Source organism: Macaca nemestrina, chromosome 15 (genome assembly GCF_043159975.1).
Source record: "Macaca nemestrina isolate mMacNem1 chromosome 15, mMacNem.hap1, whole genome shotgun sequence".
Lineage (NCBI taxonomy): Eukaryota > Metazoa > Chordata > Mammalia > Primates > Cercopithecidae > Macaca > Macaca nemestrina.
In genome coordinates this window covers 15819958-15840162 of record NC_092139.1, presented here as the reverse complement: position 1 = coordinate 15840162, position 20205 = coordinate 15819958, and the positions used below count along the sequence as shown (strand labels likewise).

At 42.4% G+C, this 20205-nt stretch overlaps 1 protein-coding gene across 2 annotated transcripts in view; it reads left to right on the top strand.

Annotated features, from left to right (window-relative positions):
• Positions 1 to 20205, top strand: part of LOC105470707 (ARF guanine nucleotide exchange factor 2) — a 115662-nt gene that overhangs the window by 63191 nt on the left and 32266 nt on the right. For both annotated transcript variants that reach the window (XM_011722911.3, XM_011722910.3), the window contains exons 17-26: positions 873 to 957; positions 1062 to 1233; positions 1853 to 2004; positions 2124 to 2252; positions 3904 to 4062; positions 7347 to 7494; positions 10636 to 10735; positions 12761 to 12801; positions 12910 to 13079; positions 18411 to 18562. In XM_011722911.3, the coding sequence (XP_011721213.1) occupies positions 873 to 957; positions 1062 to 1233; positions 1853 to 2004; positions 2124 to 2252; positions 3904 to 4062; positions 7347 to 7494; positions 10636 to 10735; positions 12761 to 12801; positions 12910 to 13079; positions 18411 to 18562 (1308 nt within the window). The remainder of the gene's footprint in view (positions 1 to 872; positions 958 to 1061; positions 1234 to 1852; positions 2005 to 2123; positions 2253 to 3903; positions 4063 to 7346; positions 7495 to 10635; positions 10736 to 12760; positions 12802 to 12909; positions 13080 to 18410; positions 18563 to 20205) is intronic.

Below are 20205 nucleotides of genomic sequence, written 5' to 3'. Positions count from 1 at the left end.
TTTTTTAGAACAACATAAATATTTTCCATGGTATTTCTACTGTTCAATGTTATAATGGATAATATAGACTATAACTAACAGCTAAACAGCAGTTTTAGTCATCTTTATATCTCATGTCTAGCACAGTGCATGGCACAAAATAGATGTTCTCAGGAACAGGACAGGGTGCGGGGAGGCACTCAAGGCACTTAGCGTGTGAAATGTGGTGAGTTGCCCTCTCAGGGTCGGCACCAAGTGTAAGATCTCCTGACCTGCTCACTTGCCTCGCCCTAGTCTTGGCCCCAGATGCTTCTTAGAGTCTTTTTTAAAAAATTATTTGAAATTGCTTTATTCAAAGAAGGCTAAATTTTAATTATTTATTTATTTATTTATTTTGAGACCGTCTCACTCTGTCACCCAGGTTGGAGTGCAGTAGCGCAGTCTCGGCTCACTGCAGCCTTCACCTCCCAGGTTCAGGCGATTCTCCTGCCTCAGCCTCCTGAATAGCTGGGATTATGGGCAGCTGCCACCACTCCCAGCTAAGTTTTGTATTTTTATTAGAGACGGGGTTTCACCATGTTGGCCAGGCTGGGCTCGAACTCCTGACCTCAGGTGATCCACCCACCTCTGCCTCCCAAAGTGCTGGGATGACAGGCCTGAGCCACCACGCCCTGCCAAAGAAGCCTAAAATTTGATACAGATTGTTAATGAGCTTTTTCTACACTCTGGATTGCTAAGTCTTATTCAGTGATGATGAAAGCGTAAAAACTCTTGCCTCATTTGGAATCAAGGGGAGTAATCGGCTGCTTTTCTCATGAAGTGTGTCTCTGTTAGCATTGTATCTTCTAAACCTCATCACTATGAATATTGATATCTCGAATTTTTTTCTCCAGGCAAACTCTGTTTGCTAGTGCTGACACTGCTTATGTCCTAGCATATTCAATTATTATGCTAACTACAGACTTGCACAGTCCTCAGGTAAAGTAGTTCAATGATTTACATGTTGTAGTAGCTAAATAAGTGGCTTTACTTGGGCAATTGAATGTTTTTAAAATGGTTTTTAATTTTTTTTTTAATTACAGGTAAAAAATAAAATGACAAAAGAGCAGTATATTAAAATGAATCGGGGTATCAATGATAGTAAAGATCTGCCAGAAGAGTATCTCTCAAGCATCTATGAAGAGATAGAAGGCAAGAAAATTGCAATGAAAGAAACAAAAGAGCTCACGATTGCTACCAAATCTACTAAGCAGAGTAAGGTCTAATGGCAAATTATTTCTTTTAGTTCTAATTTGTTAGTGTATCAGAGTGCATGATTAGATACTCTGGTGATAAATTTAATGTGCATATCTAGATATCTGAATAGGAAATGTGATTGAACTAATTATTGTGATTATGTTAGGTCTTTTTAATGTCACTGTCTTGCTAGATTTCTGATGAGGAGCAAGAAGGAATTTGAAATTAGTAATCTGAGAACTAAATTACTCCCAAAAAGTGTTCCTTAAAACTTCACTTTAATTCAGTGGTGATTGTGCCCACCTTGATTAGAATTCTATTAGTTATGGCCCCTGGGGAGCTGTCAGTTTCACCGTTTGAGAAGCAGCAAAGGGTAGTGGTTTAGAGTGCAGGCTCTAGAGCCACACTGCCTTAGATCAAGTCCCAGCTCCTCTACTTAGTAATTGTATGACCCTGGGCAAGTGACTTACCTGCTCATTTTTCCCATCTGTTAAATGGTAATAATATTTGTAACGGACTCACGAGATGGTTGGGAGGATTTAGGAGTTAATCATTGTGTATCTTTTGAAACAGTGCATGGCATGTAGCCAGCCCTCAGGTGATGGCTGGCCACACCTATCGTGCTCTTACTTTATAGATGTAGCTAGTGAAAAGCAGCGGCGGCTCCTGTACAACTTAGAGATGGAACAAATGGCTAAAACAGCCAAAGCTCTGATGGAGGCTGTGAGCCATGCAAAAGCCCCGTTTACGAGTGCCACTCACCTGGACCACGTCCGCCCAATGTTCAAAGTGAGTATCCTGAGAACTCAGCAAGCATGTGGCTAAGCCTGATTCTGAAGCTGGCCAGCTAGAAGTACTCTTTCCACGCTGAAACTCTGGATGTTACTGAAACCTTCCTTCCTTGATAGCTGGTGTGGACGCCACTATTGGCAGCCTACAGCATCGGACTCCAGAACTGTGACGACACTGAAGTGGCCTCCTTGTGTTTGGAAGGTATCCGATGTGCAATCCGAATTGCCTGCATCTTTGGAATGCAGGTAGGTGTTAAGTCAGCAACGCTCCAGAGATACTGGTGGGTTGTGTTCTTTTAGATTTGGCAAAACTTAGAAATGATCAGAAATTTTCAGTTAATCAAGAGTCTTAGCAAACTACTTACTAATGCCTACTGACAAGAAATCCATAGCTTTGTGATGACAGCTCATTAGGGGCAAAAATGGAGGTACGGATTAAAACTGTCTTTAAGAATGGGTAGGCTGGGCACGGTGGCTCACGCCTATAATCCCAGCACTTTGGGAGACCGAGGCAGGCAGATCACCTCAGGTCGGGAGTTCGAGACCAGCCTGACCAACATGGAGAAACCCCGTCTCTACTAAAAATACAAAATTAGCCGGGCGTGGTGGTACGTGCCTGTAATCCCAGCTACTCGGGAGGCTGAGGCAGGAGACTGGCTTGAACCCAGGAGGTAGAGGTTGCAGTGAGCCGAGATTGCACCATTGCACTCCAGCCTAGGCAACAAGAACGAAACTCCATCTCCAAAAAAAATAAGGATAGGTAGTGTCCAAGCTACTTGACTGGCTTAGACAAAACAGACTTCCTGTTCATCTGCCTAACTTACCTGATTTGGTGCTTAAAAATGCTATTTTCTTGTTGTTGTTGTCGTTGTTGTTGTTGTTTTTGAGATGGAGTCTCGCTCTGTCGCCCAGGCTGGAGTGCAGTGGAGAGATCTTGGCTCACTGCAAGCTCTGCCTCCCGGGTTCATGCCATTCTCCTGCCTCAGCCTCCCGAGTAGCTGGGACCACAGGCTCACACCACCACGTCTGGCTAACTTTGTATTTTTTAGTAGAAACAGAGTTTCACCATGTTGGCCAGGCTGGTCTCGAACTCCTGACCTCGTGATCCACCTGCCTCGGCCTCCCAAAGTGCTGGAATTACAGGCATGAGCCACCGTACCTGGCCAATAGTATTTTCTTTTTAACATCAGTTTTTATTATAATTTCCCATATTTCCAACTCCTCCCTGAAGAATATGAATATGTCTGTAAACCTTTTGAAACTTGAAAAGTTCAAGCAAATAAATGTAATTCTGAAACTGTTATGAAATTAGGAGGTTGGCAATCCCATGCATCACTTTGTAAGTCAGAAGTTGCACCCTATTTATTCTTACAAACTCAATCTTCTGTTCCCATTCATTTTGCAGTTAGACATTTTCTTTTATACCAAGACCACAAGCTTTGAAGTTAGACCATCTAGTTTTCAAACCCCTGCTCTGCCCCTTCTCCAACCATGTGACACTGGCTCAGCTAATGTCTCTCCAAGACACCAATTCACTTCCTCATTTGTAACCTTGAGAAAACAGACCTGCCTGGCAGAATTGTTGCAGATGTCAATGTATATGACAGTCTTAGCATTCAACAGACATAGTGGAACATGGGCCAGGTAAGTTTGGCTGAAGTCAATTAGAAAGGAGAGAGCTGCTTCTCAAACATGTGGCAGTGCATAGATAGCCTCTGCAAGATGTTCCAAAAGCAAGAGGGCATTAGCATGGATTAACTGTTGAGCTAATGTGCAGAAAGCCAGTCAATGTGCATACAAAAGGTATCAGAGAAGCCCAGTGTGCCAGCCCTGCAGATGTGAGAATGTCCACACTACGGTTGGAGTCACAGTGTTCTCTCTTTGGCTTCTGTTACAGCTGGAACGAGATGCCTATGTTCAGGCTCTTGCTCGCTTCTCCCTGCTCACAGCCAGCTCCAGCATCACAGAAATGAAGCAAAAAAACATCGACACCATTAAGACACTTATCACAGTGGCTCACACCGATGGCAACTACCTTGGGAATTCCTGGCATGAGGTATGTGTCTCTTTGAATTGCCTTTTCTCAGTTAGGATGACTCCTGGCTTCTTTTATTCATTGTTGATCTAATTTGGTCAGTTCCGTTTTTCTTGAAGTCAAGCCTCACTGTGCCTCATGTATCTGAAAGTCACCCTCTTTGGGGCTGTGAAAGGTGGGGGTGAGTTCAGGTGCACCAGCTCACAGTGAGCACCCTTGCACCCAGCAGCCAGTGTCCCCCATGAAGTGTACTTCTGTTGTTGCAACTTTCTTTCCATATTAGCGCCACTTTGTTTTGTTTTGTTTTGTTTTGTTTTGTTTTTTAGTCCTTATGGACCTCTTGGGAGCTTGGGAGCTCCTATCATCAATGTGTAATTTTAAGACAAAGCTAGGAGCCTGATTAGAAATGGTTGACAGTCACGATGAGCTGTTAGGGAGAGTGCCAGTGAGTTCATTCATTTTTAAAACAGTATTCTAAGATTCTCACGCAAGGACATAGTTACTTATGCGTACAACAATGTATTTAAAAAGATATTTGTTGCAGTTTTAGTTTTTCTGGGGAAAAGGGCTAAAAAGAGCTAGATGTCCCAACAATATAAGACATTGCTACTTCTTTAAAAAGGTATGGTACAGAATTTGTAGAATGTTATGTGGCCATCTAAAATAATGTTGTGGAAAAGAAAGACAGGCAGATAGTGTGTGCTCTCTGATGGAAGTACACAATACTACCTAAGAAATGTTCTAGCCCCAACTCAAATGTGAATCGATTCAAGCCTATATTGCCAGTTTATAGGAAATATAGTGGACAGAGAAACATGTTAGATACGAGGGTGCAGCTTGCAAATTCTAGGTGTGACAGACCTGCAGAGCAGATGACCAGGTTTTTCAGCAAATAGATTGCAAGAAAAATAAGTGGAAGGGAGGAGGGTTACCTAGGAATTAAAAGAGATTTCAGAAAAGAAGATAAAAGATGGTATTAAAGACTATTGTGGGAAAATGGTCACAATAAAATTACAAGTTGTTATAAGACATTGTGAGGCATTGTCTCTCGTGGCAAAATACACAGAGAATGGAGTTTGAAAGGACAGACCAAAGCGTTAACATTCTGTCTGAGAGAGAGAATTATGGAAACTGTTTTGTTCTTTTTTTTTTTCTTAATTTCTAATTTTTTCTACCATCTGCATGTATTACTTTTTTGTTTAGAGAGAAAACTGTGAAAGAATAGAGATGAGGCTATGAAGAATGTAAAGGACAGTTTGACATAGAAAGAAAATTGCTGTCATCCTTCTTCCCCATGTGGACCACATGGCTCAGAGTAAAGGCCCTAGAGCCCGGCAACTGGGGTCCGATTTGGGGCTCCACCTCTTCCTACCTGGATGGCGTAGGCAGGTTACTTAGTCACCGAGTCCCACCTTCTTCATCTCTACAATCTTCATAGGGTGGTTGTGAGAATGAACAGGGCTTGGGACTATTTGGCAAGTAGTTAAGAATTCAATAGTGTTACCTGCTGTCATCTCTGTGGCACATGGCTTTGCCCCTCTTCACCAGCGTTTCCCCTGTCTGTCACAATTCTGAGTAGTCCATGTTAGAAATAACTGAGTTATAGCTGGGCACAGTGGCTCACACCTGTAATCCTAGCACTTTTGGAGGTTGAAGCAGAAGGATTGCTTGAGGCCAGGAGTTCCAGACCAGCCTGGGCAACATAGCAAGACCCCATATCTTAAAAAAAAATTTTTTTAATTACCTAGGCATGCTGGTGCATGCCTGTAGTCCCAGCTACTCAGGAGGCTGAGGCAGCAGGATTGCTTGAGCCCAGGAGTTCAAAGCTGTAGTGAGCCATGATTGCACTACTGCACTCCAGCCTGGGCAACAGAGCAAGACCTTGTCTCTAAAAGAAAAAAATATGTATTTTGAGTTGTGTGCTTTTAAAAATAATTTCCTGCCTTCTAAGGAGCCATAATACCTAGAGAATCAATGAATAGTTGCTTTTTCTTCTAAAACATTTTTTTAGCCTGGGAGATATTATCAATATGAGGTTCCTGCTGCCTGCCAAGTATATGGCAGAATCTAGGAATGTTAAAAACTAATTAGCTACCTGTGTGGTTGTCAGAAGCCCTGAGAAATCAGCTTGGAACTAATAAGCCCTTGACCTTTCAGTATTGGTGACACACTTGAGATTCCAGCTGTCCACAGCTTCTGCAAAAGGGACGGCATTACTAGCTTACTAATAATAATTTAATAGTATCATGCTGTGTGAAGAAATCAGGGGATGATTCTCTTTGGTGGAATTAAGTCTATTTCCTAGTCAAGAGGAAAGCAATTTATAAGTAAAGATACTCGACACTGCTCAGTGGTATAGTGGAGTATACTGGACTCCTGGACCCTGGGACTAAATTGTAAGGTAAGCGTAAAAAGCAACACTGAGGTTCAATGAGAAGTTCCCATGAAAATTCCTCAGGGTTTCCCTGGAGGTCTACGTGCCATTCCTCAGTAAGTTTCATGTAGCCAGTGTTTCCTCTGACAGAAGTTGGGACTAGTTTCTCTTTCTACGGCTGAGCTTCAGGTGGGAGAGGGCCCGTGTGCAGATGTGCGTCCTCAAGCACCAGAGGTGCTCCTCAGGACCAGGAGATCCAGCCTCATCTCCCACTGCATGCCTGCTGTACAGCATATTCTCATTCCTTTAGTTAAACCAATTAACGATTGCCAATGATTTTAAGTGCTAGGGACTTAAGTGTTCAGCAGTGAACAAGACAGAGTTAATGTCCTCTTGGCATCTAAGGCAGGAAACAAATAAATAAATATATGGTCTAATGCCAAAAAGTGGTACTAAGAAAAAAGAAGTATGAGCAGTGCATGGTAATGGGAAGGTACGATCTCACAAGAAAGATCTCTCTGAGAGGGACACACGTGTCTGAGCTGGGAATTGAAGGAGTGAGCCATGGGGAGACAACATCCCAGGCATAAGGAGCAGTGAGTGCAAAGGCCCTGGGGTAGGACAAGAGATGACAAGTTAAAGGAGCAACACTGAGGCCAATGAGGCTGGTATCTTGTCGTCTCATGAGGAGAGTGGAAAAAGGAGGTGGGGTGACTAAATGATGTGCCTATTAAGTGGCATGGTGGGAGGAATTCCCCCGCCCCAGTCAAATGCTTTTTCTCTCTTTATTGAGAGTTGCTAAATTTGCATAAACATCTATATGGCATAACTCCATTGAACCAACTTTTTTTTAACAACTAACTTAAGATTACAGTGCCCTTTTTCTAGCTGTAAGGTGGGAACTCATTTCTTCATACCTTCTTTCTCTTAGATCTTGAAATGCATCAGCCAGCTGGAGCTCGCTCAGCTGATAGGAACCGGCGTGAAGACACGCTACCTGTCTGGATCCGGGCGTGAAAGAGAAGGGAGCCTGAAGGGCCACACATTGGCAGGAGAAGAGTTCATGGGCCTTGGCCTCGGTAAGACACCAGGCCCCCCAGCTGACAGTCACAGATTTGCAAGCTAATGGGGATAAAACCCTTCTTGTCTCGTCAGTACTGTCATGTAAACCATCTCTTCCTTTTGTGCCATCTGACAGTGTATTCATGAATGCAAGTGGACATGCTGCTTCAGCTCCCTTAATTGTGATTAAACTGTTGAGTAGAATGTCTATTTTACCAAAGTCAGTAGGGTGCATTACTTTTCTTTATATACCTGTATTGGGGAGAAAAACTATTTGCTTTAAAATGACCAAATCTCTAGTGACTGGCATTAGAGGGGTGTGTATTTGTGTCTCTAGATTTTAAAGGGTAGATTCAACATTTCTTCCATCTTTATTGGGGGGGGCTTGTATTAAACAGTATTCTTATGCAAGTAGAATTATTTCTCTGGCTATACATTGGATTGAGAGACTCTTCTGATAGATGTAACATAGTAATAATAGTAAATAGGGCAAACAAATGTGCCACATCATATTCTGAGCACTCAGTTTATATATTTTGACTCATTTCATGCTTATAACAATCCAATGAGAACAGGGACTGTTACCTTCCCCATTTTGTAATTGAGAAAACTGAGGCATGGGGTGAAAAAATATGAGCAACATCATACTGCAAAGGAGTGTCAGTGGTAGGATTCAAGCCCCAAGCCATCCAACTACAGAGTGTACGCTTCTAGGTCCCATTTAATGAATGGAATAGTACACTGTCATGGTTAAAAGTATGGACTGGAAAATGGGGAATTGTAATAGCACGCACTTCTTTTTTTTTTTTTTTTTTTTAATTTATTATTAGTATTATTTTTTTGCCTCTTTTTTTTTTAATTTATTTATTATTATTATACTTTAAGTTGTAGGGTACATGTGCATAACGTGCAGGTTTGTTACATATGTATACTTGTGCCATGTTGGTGCGCTGCACCCATCAACTCGTCATTTACATCATGTATAACTCCCAATGCAATCCCTCCCCCCTCCCCCCTCCCCATGATAGGCCCCTGTGTGTGATGTTCCCCTTCCTGAGTCCAAGTGATCTCATTGTTCAGTTCCCACCTATGAGTGAGAACATGCGGTGTTTGGTTTTCTGTTCTTGTGATAGTTTGCTAAGAATGATGGTTTCCAGCTGCATCCATGTCCCTACAAAGGACACAAACTCATCCTTTTTGATGGCTGCATAGTATTCCATGGTGTATATGTGCCACATTTTCTTAATCCAATCTGTCACTGATGGACATTTGGGTTGATTCCAAGTCTTTGCTATTGTGAATAGTGCTGCAGTAAACATACGTGTGCATGTGTCTTTAGAGCAGCATAATTTATAATCCTTTGGGTATATACCCAGTAATGGGATGGCTGGGTCGTATGGTACATCTAGTTCTAGATCCTTGAGGAATCGCCATACTGTTTTCCATAATGGTTGAACTAGTTTACAATCCCACCAACAGTGTAAAAGTGTTCCTATTTCTCCACATCCTCTCCAGCACCTGTTGTTTCCTGACTTTTTAATGATCGCCATTCTAACTGGTGTGAGATGGTATCTCATTGTGGTTTTGATTTGCATTTCTCTGATGGCCAGTGTTGATGAGCATTTTTTCATGTGTCTGTTGGCTGTATGAATGTCTTCTTTTGAGAAATGTCTGTTCATATCCTTTGCCCACTTTTTGATGGGGTTGTTTGTTTTTTTCTTGTAAATTTGTTTGAATTCTTTGTAGGTTCTGGATATTAGCCCTTTGTCAGATGAGTAGATTGCAAAAATTTTCTCCCATTCTGTAGGTTGCCTGTTCACTCTGATGGTAGTTTCTTTTGCTGTGCAGAAGCTCTTTAGTTTAATGAGATCCCATTTGTCAATTTTGGCTTTTGCTGCCGTTGCTTTTGGTGTTTTAGACATGAAGTCTTTGCCCATGCCTATGTCCTGAATGGTACTACCTAGGTTTTCCTCTAGGATTTTTATGGTATTAGGTCTAACATTTAAGTCTCTAATCCATCTTGAATTAATTTTCGTATAAGGAGTAAGGAAAGGATCCAGTTTCAGCTTTCTACTTATGGCTAGCCAATTTTCCCAGCACCATTTATTAAATAGGGAATCCTTTCCCCATTTCTTGTTTCTCTCAGGTTTGTCAAAGATCAGATGGCTGTAGATGTGTGGTATTATTTCTGAGGACTCTGTTCTGTTCCATTGGTCTATATCTCTGTTTTGGTACCAGTACCATGCTGTTTTGGTTACTGTAGCCTTGTAGTATAGTTTGAAGTCAGGTAGCGTGATGCCTCCAGCTTTGTTCTTTTGACTTAGGATTGTCTTGGAGATGCGGGCTCTTTTTTGGTTCCATATGAACTTTAAAGCAGTTTTTTCCAATTCTGTGAAGAAAGTCATTGGTAGCTTGATGGGGATGGCATTGAATCTATAAATTACCTTGGGCAGTATGGCCATTTTCACGATATTGATTCTTCCTATCCATGAGCATGGTATGTTCTTCCATTTGTTTGTGTCCTCTTTTATTTCACTGAGCAGTGGTTTGTAGTTCTCCTTGAAGAGGTCCTTTACATCCCTTGTAAGTTGGGTTCCTAGGTATTTTATTCTCTTTGAAGCAATTGTGAATGGAAGTTCATTCCTGATTTGGCTCTCTGTTTGTCTGTTACTGATGTATAAGAATGCTTGTGATTTTTGCACATTAATTTTGTATCCTGAGACTTTGCTGAAGTTAATAGCTTGCACTTCTTAGGGTACTCGTGAGGATGAGTGAAATGAAATTCTGTGAAGCGCACCAAGCATTCAGCAGGTGTGAGCCATTGCATGTTCTAGGAGCTCTGGATTAGTATCAGTTGATCCCAATTTGTTTTCCTAAATATAGGCCTTTAATACTACAAAAAGGTAAAAGATTATAGAGAAAGATAGATGACTGGTACAAAGAAGAAAGCTTATACTAAGGATATGTTTTAAATGCCAAATGCCAAAACATAACTTTACTTTTATCTTTTATCATCAGTGGGTTTTTGTTTGTTTTTTGAACTTGCAGAATCATTCCCATTTATGTCCTGTGTCCCTGCACGTTGACATAACAGGATGCTTTGTTCTAAGTACTTGACTGTTTTTGAAGTACTGCTGATGTTGTGCATTGTGTTTCAGGTAATTTGGTGAGTGGTGGAGTGGATAAAAGACAGATGGCCAGCTTCCAAGAATCGGTTGGTGAGACCAGCTCACAGAGTGTAGTTGTAGCTGTGGACAGGTAATGATTTTATTCTTCAGTGACCCTGAACTACCCAGTGGTTTGGTGGCCTCTCTGTAGTTACTGGACATGAATGATTCCTAATTTGTTTAACTGATACAAGTGTTGTTACCTACAAATTGCTTAAGCGTCACATTTATTTGCATTTTGACCTTTTAGAAAAGTTGTAACTTTAACATTGTGACAAATTATGTCAAAAATAAGAGTTTATATTGATGTTTAAATTACCTTGTTTCCTTAGTAGAGATTATTTTTTAAAAAATCACAAGAAGAGTTTAGGATTAAAAATCTACCCATGCTCACACCTGTAATGCCAGCACTTTGGGAGGCTGAGGTGAGCGGATCACGAGGTCAGGAAATCGAGACCATCCTGGCCAACATGGTGAAACCCTGTCTCTACTAAAATACAAAAAAAAAAAAAAATTAGCCGGGCATGGTGGCACATGCCTGTAATCCCAGCTACCGGGAAGGCTGAGGCAGGGGAATATCTTGAACCCAAGAGGCAGAGGTTGTAGTGGGCCGAGATCGTGCTATTGCACTCCAGCCTGGGCGACAGCGTGAGACTCTATCTCAAAAAAAAAAGAAAAAAAAAGCCTACCCACGAATGAGAGTTGGCTGAGTTGACAGGTTCCTTTTTTTTTTTTTTTCTTTCCCCTCAAAACTTTTCTATTATTTCTCTTTACTCAAAACTTGACCTAAAAGTCCAGGAGAGCTATTTCCCATAAAGAAGCTTCGTACTTATTAACAATCACTCTCCGTTTCCTTTTCTTTCCTTCCCCCATTCCTTAGTCACTGTAACCTGATCTACAGATTTGCCTATTCTGGATATTGTCTCATTGTCCATCTTTCCCTTTTTATTTTATTATTTTAATATTCGTCATATTCTATTAACCACGTGGTTTCCTTATACCAACATCTTTCCCTTTAATTCTATCCTTTTTCGACTCATGTATGTTGCCTCTGTTGTTAAGTGCGTATAATGTCATGTCTTTTTTGTTCCCATCTTCTCCATTATTATGGCCTTCTTTGTGTTAAATAGATATTTTCTAGTATATCATTTTACTCTGGTCATTTCTTTTACTGTATCTTATGTATTGATTGATTGATTGATTGATTGAGACGGTATCGCTTTGTCACCCAGTCTGGAGTGCAGTGGTGCGATCTTGGCTCACTGCAACCTCTGCCTCCCAGGTTTAAGCGATTCTTCTGCCTCAACCTCCCAAGTAGCTGGAATTACAGGCATGCACCACCATGCCCAGACAATTTTTGTATTTTTAGTAGAGACAGTGTTTCGCCATGTTGGCCAGGCTGGGCTCGAACTCCTGACCTCAAGTGATCTACCCGACTTGGCCTCCCAAAGTGCTGGGATTATAGGCATGAGCCACTGCACCTAGGCTTCCCCGTCTTTTGATGTGTCACTTTCTCTTCTGCTCACTCTAGGCTTTTCTGCTTTCAACTCAGTTCACTTTCCTTGAACTGTTCTGTACTTCTAATACCACGTCGTTTATTTCGGTGGAGGTGTCAGACCTGATGTTTCCTCTCTGCCTTGTCTGAGAGTTTGAGAAACTTCATCTTACAAATCTAATTAAAAAGAAAACTGTGTGACCAGAGGTCATCTGGCTTTTATGCCCAGTGCTAAGACAGAAGCAGAATTGCCCTCAGGCTACCAAATCTAATGTTTATTTTTTATTTGTTTATTTTTTCTTTTTTGAGACAGAGTCTGGCTCTGTTGCCCAGGCCGGAGTGCAGTGGTGCAATCTCGGCTCACTGCAACCTCTGCCTCCGAGTTCAAGCGATTCTTCTGCTTCAGCCTCCCAAGTAGCTGGGATTACAGGTGCCCGCCACCACGCCTGGCTAATTTTTTGTATTTTTAGTAGAGACACGGTTTCACCATGTTGGCCAGGCTGGTTTTGAACTCCTGACCTCAAGCGATCCACTCTCCTCGGCCTCCCAAAGTGCTAAGATTACAGGTGTGAGCCACCACACCCGGCCTAATGTTTATTTTTTCTGGAATTATCTTCCTAGAATTTTTACTGGATCTACCAGACTGGATGGAAATGCAATAGGTATGTATTTGACATACATATGTATGTGACAACTGCAGAAGCCTCATGCTGTGACCGTCTGACTGTTCCTAACGAGGCTTTGCATGTGTTGTCGGGTCTGGCCTGTAGTTGACTTTGTCCGCTGGCTGTGTGCTGTGTCCATGGATGAACTGGCTTCCCCCCACCATCCTCGCATGTTCAGCTTGCAGAAGATTGTGGAGATATCATACTACAACATGAATCGGATCCGACTGCAGTGGTCTCGAATATGGCATGTGATTGGAGATCACTTCAATAAGGTAACTCTTCAAATTTAAAAACCATTCCTGTTAAAAAAAAAAAAAGTGATAAATAATTTGCCCAGTCTTTTAGATGCCTCTAATTCATTTTCCCTGTGGAGTCAAGGACAGCTTGATAGGAATAGTATCACACTTATATATTGGTAGAATTCATGTAGAATGAATTAAAAATTCAGTGGTATTGAAAATACTTTAATATCCCACATGAAGGATGTTGGCTAAGACTACAAAGATTATTACAGTCACTGGACAAATACACTGATGTTTGGAAGCATTGTTAAATGAAATCCAGAAAGGCCTTTTAAATAACCTAATGTTAAGTTATGTTCCAGGTAGTTTCACTCTTCAGTGTCACTGCTTCTTGTATTCTGGCACCCATTGCCACCATTCTTCTGAAACTTTTGTTGAAAAACTTAATATTTGGGCCAGGCACGGTGCCTCATGCCTGTAATCCCAGCACTTTGAGAGGCCAAGATGGGTGGATCACGAGGTCAGGAGTTCGAGACCAGCCTGGCCAACATAGTGAAACCCCATCTCTACTAAAAATACAAAAAAATTAGCCAGGCATGGTGGTGTCTGCCTATAATCCCAGCTAATAGGCTGAGGCAGGAGAATCGCTTGAACCTGGGAGACAGAAGTTGCAGTGAGTCGAGATTGCACCACTGCACTCCAGCCTGGGCAACAGAGCAAGACTCCGTCTCAAAAAAATAATAATAATAATAATTGTTTTTAAATCAGTAACAAGCCAAAGACACGTCTGGGTTCTAAAACTGACAACTGTTGGGTATAAACCAGACTGAACTTCTTCCTTGTTATCAGAGGTTTTATTATATACATACAGATATATGCACACATGTTGAATAAATAAAATGTCAGATATGTGTTTTATCACAGCAAAAAAAACTGGGAACAAAGTGATCAAAAGAAATTTACGTGGCTGGGGGCGGTGGCTCACGCCTGTAATCCCAGCACTTTGGGAGGCCAAGGCGGGTAGATCACGAGGTCAGGAGATTGAGACTGTCCTGGCTAACACGGTGGAACACCGTCTCTACTGAAAGTACAAAAATTTAACCGGGCGTGGTGGCGGGCGCCTGTAGTCCCAGCTACTCCGGAAGCTGAGGTAGAAGAATGACGTGAACCTGGGAGGCGGAGCTTGCAGTGAGCTGAGATTGCACCACTGTACTCTAGCCTAGGCGACAGAGCTAGACTCCATCTCAAAAAAAAAAAAAAAAAAAAAAAAGAAAGGTATGTATGTATGTATTTGTGATGTCATTTGCCTCTTAAGGGAAACGTAATAACTTAATAACAGCTTCCTACCAAAACACATTTCATGATCTCAAGAAAATTTTCTCAAGCCTGGAGGTGAAGAGTTATAATACTAATGCTTAAAAATAGTGTTAGTAAAAAAAAATCCAGAAATTCTGTACATTGAATAGAGGAAAAAAGTAGTCTCCCAATGAGGTATAGAATAATCAATGGGGTGCTAGTAAATGATTCGTAGCATCTACCAGTTTCTGCATGTAAATACCCTGCCACAGCCAATTTAAAGTTAGCCATATGATGTAACTAGGGAAGTGATGGGCACCCCGTCACCTCTTGTAGACAGGTGCTAGTCTACCACACCACTCCACTAAAATGAAGCATTGTCAGATGTAGGCTTGCTTCCAACTTGGTGCATCAGCTAATGAAAGTTCCTTGTTTCTCCATCAGCTCAAATTAAGGCATCTTACAGCACAACATCTGTTTTACAAAATAATCTGAGTGCTTCATGCTGGGCAGTGAACAGATGAGACCCCTGCCTGCATGGAGCTCACCCTCATTTGATGTTAAAATAACTGATGGGAAAGGATCAAGCGTGTCATACATCAGGGTTATTGAGAAAACATGGTCAGGGAAGGTCCCTCTTTGGAGGTGGCCTTGAGAGGCACAGGAGCCTATGGATGACCCAGAGGAACTATTTGTTGAGTGGATGGTATCACTTTAAAGAATCAACTAACTCAACACCATCTTTCCCACTATTCTGAGTAAACAAATTCCTAATTGGATCAGTTGAAATAATTGATATGAATTTGCTTGAGAAAGAAAATGTGAATCATTGTCATTACTGTACCTTGTATTCTTGTTCAAGCATGTGACAGCTAAGCCAGAACAAACGCTGCTTATTTATTCCACAAGATCATTTGGCTAGCAACTGTGGAATCCTTTGTTCTCCCAGAAATTACTAGCCAAAAGTGTTTTGGTAAACGTTTTCCCAACTCTTTAAAGTCTGCATTTTGTGTTCACTGGGACTTCTGTTTTGGGAGGGGAACGTCAGTTTACTAAAGTACTTTTCCCACCTGTGATTCTGTTGTGATGACTCTTCGTGTGCCAATTCTCAGTATGTATGGACCACTTACGGGCAAGGTTGTGACATAGGGTGGCAGGTGGGAACCAGACATTTCATTGTCATCAGCTTCATTACAGATGTTTATTTAATCAGTGCTGTTAAGCACCAGGTCATGGAAAACTCAGGAACTCTTTTTTTGACACAGTTTCACATTGTCGTCAGGCTGGATGGCTGTAGCTCGATGTCCTCTCATTGCAACCTCTGCCTTGCAGGTTCAAGCAGTTCTCCTGGGACTACACACATGCATCACCACACCCAGCTAATTTTTGTATTTTTAGTAAAGACAGGGTTTCACCATGTTGGCCAGGCTGGTCTGGAACTCCTGACCTCAGGTGATCTGCTCCCCTCAGCCTCCCAAAGTGTTGAGATTACAGGCGTGAACCACCACATCCGGCCCTCACTCTGGAACTCTTAACTTTCCACCTCCTTGGAAAGATGTTCTGGGGCACTTAAGAATCTTGCGGATTTGAAGAAGTGTAGATGGCTCAGTACAGCTGTAACTTAGCCCTCAGGTGCTGGCAGGGTTGTTCGCACAGTCACATGATTCTCTTGAACTAGGGGTACAAGCCGTGTGTCCTGGGTGAACAAAGCTGCACACTAAGCATGGTGTGTATGCCTGGAGCATCTCTTTTCCCTGGATTTTTAAGAAGGGAATATTCTTTTTGTTAGCCTCTAATTACATTAATATACTCCCCTTTAAACAAAAATTACAGCTAAAACACCTTTGGCCACCCTCCTCCACACATCTGGCCCTCCCCAGAGCTAATTATTCTTACCAGTTTGATGTGTATCTTTCCAGACATTTTTGTTTTTATGTACATACGTATGTACTCATAGAAATATTACTGATAATATTGTCTTGGTTTGTTTCGCTTCTTTAAAAAAAATATTATACATGGCATTTTGTAACTTGTTTCTTCCACTTAGCAAGGAATCGTAAAGATTTAACCATGTCAGCATATGTATATTTGTTCTCTTTTAAAAAATTGTAATAAAATACATGTAATAGGCCGGGCACAGTAGCTCACTCCTGTAATCACAGCACTTTGGGAGGCTGAGGCAGGCGGATCACCTGAGGTCAGGAGTTCGAGACTAACCTAGCCAACATGGTGAAACCCCGTCTCTACTACAAATGCAAAAATTAGCTGGGCGTGGTAGCGGATGCCTGTAATCCCAGCTACATGGGAGGCTGAGGCAGGAGAATATCTCGAACCCGGGAGGTGGAGGTTGAGGTGAGCCGAGATCATGCCATTGCATACCAGCCTGGGCAACAAGAGCAAAGCTCTGTCTCAAAAATAAAAGAAATAAAATAAAATAAGATAAAAATAAAATAAACATCTTAACAATTTTAAGTGCGCAGTTCAGTAGTGTTAGGTACAGTCAACATTGCTGTGCAGCAGGTCTCTAGGACCCTTTTCATCTTACGAAACTAAAACTGCATACCCATTAAACAGTAACTTCCACTTTCACCCTCCTGACCACAGGCAACCACCATTCTACTCTGTGTCCCTAGGAACTTGACTACTCTGGGTACCTCATATAAGTAGAATCACGCTGTTTGTCCTTTTGTGACTGCCTTATTTCATTCAGCATAGTAATGTCTTCAAGTTTCATCTGTGTTGTAGCATATATCAGAATGTACATCCTTTTCAAGGCTGGCTTTATTCTCTCTCTCTCTCTCTCTCTCTCTCTTTATTTATTTATTTGAGATAGCGTTTCGCTCTTATTGCCCAGACTGGAGTGAAGTGGCAAAATCTTGGCTCACTGCAACCTCTGCCTGCCAGATTCAAGCAATTCTCTTGCCTCAGCCTCCCAACTACAAGCAATTCTCCTGCCTCAGCCTCGCAAGTAGCTGGGATTACAGGCACCCACCACCATGCCTGGCTAATTTTTTGTATTTTTAATAGAGACAGTTTCACCACGTTGGCCAGGCTGGTCTTGAACACCAGACCTCAGGTGATCCACCCACCTCAGCCTCCCAAACTGCTGGGATTACAGACGTGAGCCACCGCGCTTGGCCCAATTTTTATTTTTTTTATTTTTATTTTTATTTTTTTTGAGACTGATCTTGCCCTGTCACCCAGGCTGGAGTGAAGTGGTGCCATCTTGGCTCACTACAACCTCCACCTCCCAGGTTCAGGCAATTCTCCTGCCTCAGCCTCCCCAGTAGCTGAGACTACAGGCATGCGTAACCTTACAAAGCTAATTTTTGTATTTTTAGTAGAGACAGGGTGTCGCCGTGTTGGTCTTGAACTCCTGGCCTCAGGTGATCCTCCCGACTCGGCCTCCCAAAATGCTAGGATTAAAAGTGTGAGCCACCACACCCGGCCACAATTTTTCATTATTACAAATGATATTGCTGCATTATATTTGTTAAAAATAAAACATTGGCTGGGCACGGTGGCTCATGCCTGTAATCCCAGAACTTTGGGAGGCTGAGGCAGACAGATCACCTGAAGTCAGGAGTTAGAGACCAGCCTGACCAACATGGTGAAACCCCGTCTCTACTAAAAATACAAAAATTAGCTGGGCGTGGTGGCGGGCACCTGTAATCCCAGCTACTCATGAGATCGAGGCAGGAGAATTGCTTGAACCGGGGAGGCGGAGGTTGCAGTGAACTGAGATCATACCACTGCACTCCAGCCTGGGTGACAGAGCCAGACTCCATCTTAGAAAATAATAATAATAAAATGAAATTTTAAAAAAAAGAAGAAAATAGTGCATTTTAAATGCGTATTTAATTAACTATGCAATACTGATTTTGTCATTACACTTAAATAAAATTGGAGAGATCATAGCCAAGAAATAGCATTTTCTTTTCTCCTTAGGTGTGTTTTCCCTGAATGTTTGTTTTGAAGGCAGGCTGTCTGTCTTTGCTGTTGAGAGACCCACATCAGTTGTTATTACACTATACCTGTTTCATATCAGTTCCTGTTCTTGCTCAGGTTGGCTGCAACCCTAATGAAGATGTGGCTATCTTTGCTGTTGACTCATTAAGGCAGCTCTCCATGAAGTTTCTTGAGAAGGGTGAATTAGCCAACTTCCGTTTCCAGAAAGATTTTCTGAGGCCCTTTGAGCATATTATGAAGAAAAACAGGTATGTGTTTTACTCTGGAAGACCCGTGGTCAAATTCCCCGCGGGGGCTCCCTGAAGCCCTCCTAACACTAACCACATGGTTAATTTTTTTCCTCCCTTGTCAGTGGAAACAAATAGAATAAATAGACTGTGATTCACGTAGATTTTCCGTGAATAAATCACTAAAATCTATGTGTAACCTTTCCTAGGAGGACAGATGTCACCCTGCAACTTGCAGAAAATATGTCATGAACCCCTGTTGGGGCTGGTGCTGAGGGAGGTTAAAGAAAGAGCCACTGCAGAAACATCCTCAAACCAGGATAAGAATTGTATGACCCAGCACTTCTCCCCCAGGGAGGTCATAAAAGATGTCAGGACACCAGACCCTATGAAGCAGCCTACTGTTCATTTATTCACTTGGCCTGTACTTATTGAGGCCTGCCATCTGCTAGGTACTATAAAGAAGACATTTTAGGCCGGGCGCGGTGGCTCAAGCCTGTAATCCCAGCACTTTGGGAGGCCGAGACGGGCGGATCACGAGGTCAGGAGATCGAGATCATCCTGGCTAACACGGTGAAACCCCGTCTCTACTAAAAAATACAAAAAACTAGCCGGGCGAAGTGGTGGGCACCTGTAGTCCCAGCTACTCGGGAGGCTGAGGCAGGAGAATGGTGTAAACCCGGGAGGCGGAGCTTGCAGTGAGCTGAGATCCAGCCACTACACTCCAGCCTGGGCTACACAGCGAGACTCTGTCTCAAAAAAAAAAAAAAAAAAACATATTTTAAAATCCCTGTTTTCGGCGGGGCGCGGTGGCTCACGCCTGTAATCCCAGCGCTTTGGGAGGCCAAGGCAGGTGGATCACCTGAGCAGGAGTTCGAGACCAGCCTCGCCAACATGGTGAAAACCCGTCTCTACTAAAAATACAAAAATTAGCCGGGTGTGGTGGTGGGCACCTGTAATCCCAGCTACTTGGGAGACTGAGGCAGGAGAATCGCTTGAACCCGGGAGGTGGAGGTTGCAGTGAGCCAAGATCACGCCTTTGCACTCCAGCCTGGGCAACAAGAGCGAAACGTTGTCTCAAAAAACTAAATAAATAAAAATGAAACAAAATTTCTATTTTCATTCAGCCTCAAATAGTTGCACCTGGGTGTGATGGGCATACAGGAGTTCATTACATACTACTCTACTTTTCTCTGTGTTTTAAACTTTCCATAATAAAATTTTAAAACAAATCTCTGTTTAATTCCAATAGAAAAACAAATAAATATCAGTGGTGGTAATGTACTCTGAAGGGCATTATGTATATCAAGGTAAGGGGATAGGGACGGAAGCTCTCTTTCATCCAGGGCAGCCAGCTAACATGTGTTTGGTAAGGGGACCCTCAGGAAAAGGCCTGATGGAAGTCAGGAATAAGCCAAGAGTGGCCATATGCTGCCTTGGCATCAGAATTATGTACGAGGAAGAGCAAAAGCAAAAGGCCCGTAGCAGGTAGTGCTTGGCATAGGTAAGGAGGGCAGTGTGGTTTGAATGGAGGGAACAAGGCAGGTAGTAGAAGGTGAAGTCCCTCCCAGTGGTAGCAGTGTACCTAGCTCACATAGGAGCTGTCAGCCATTGTCAGCACTTTGGCTTGCTCTCTGTGAAAGATGGAAGCCATTGGAGGTTTT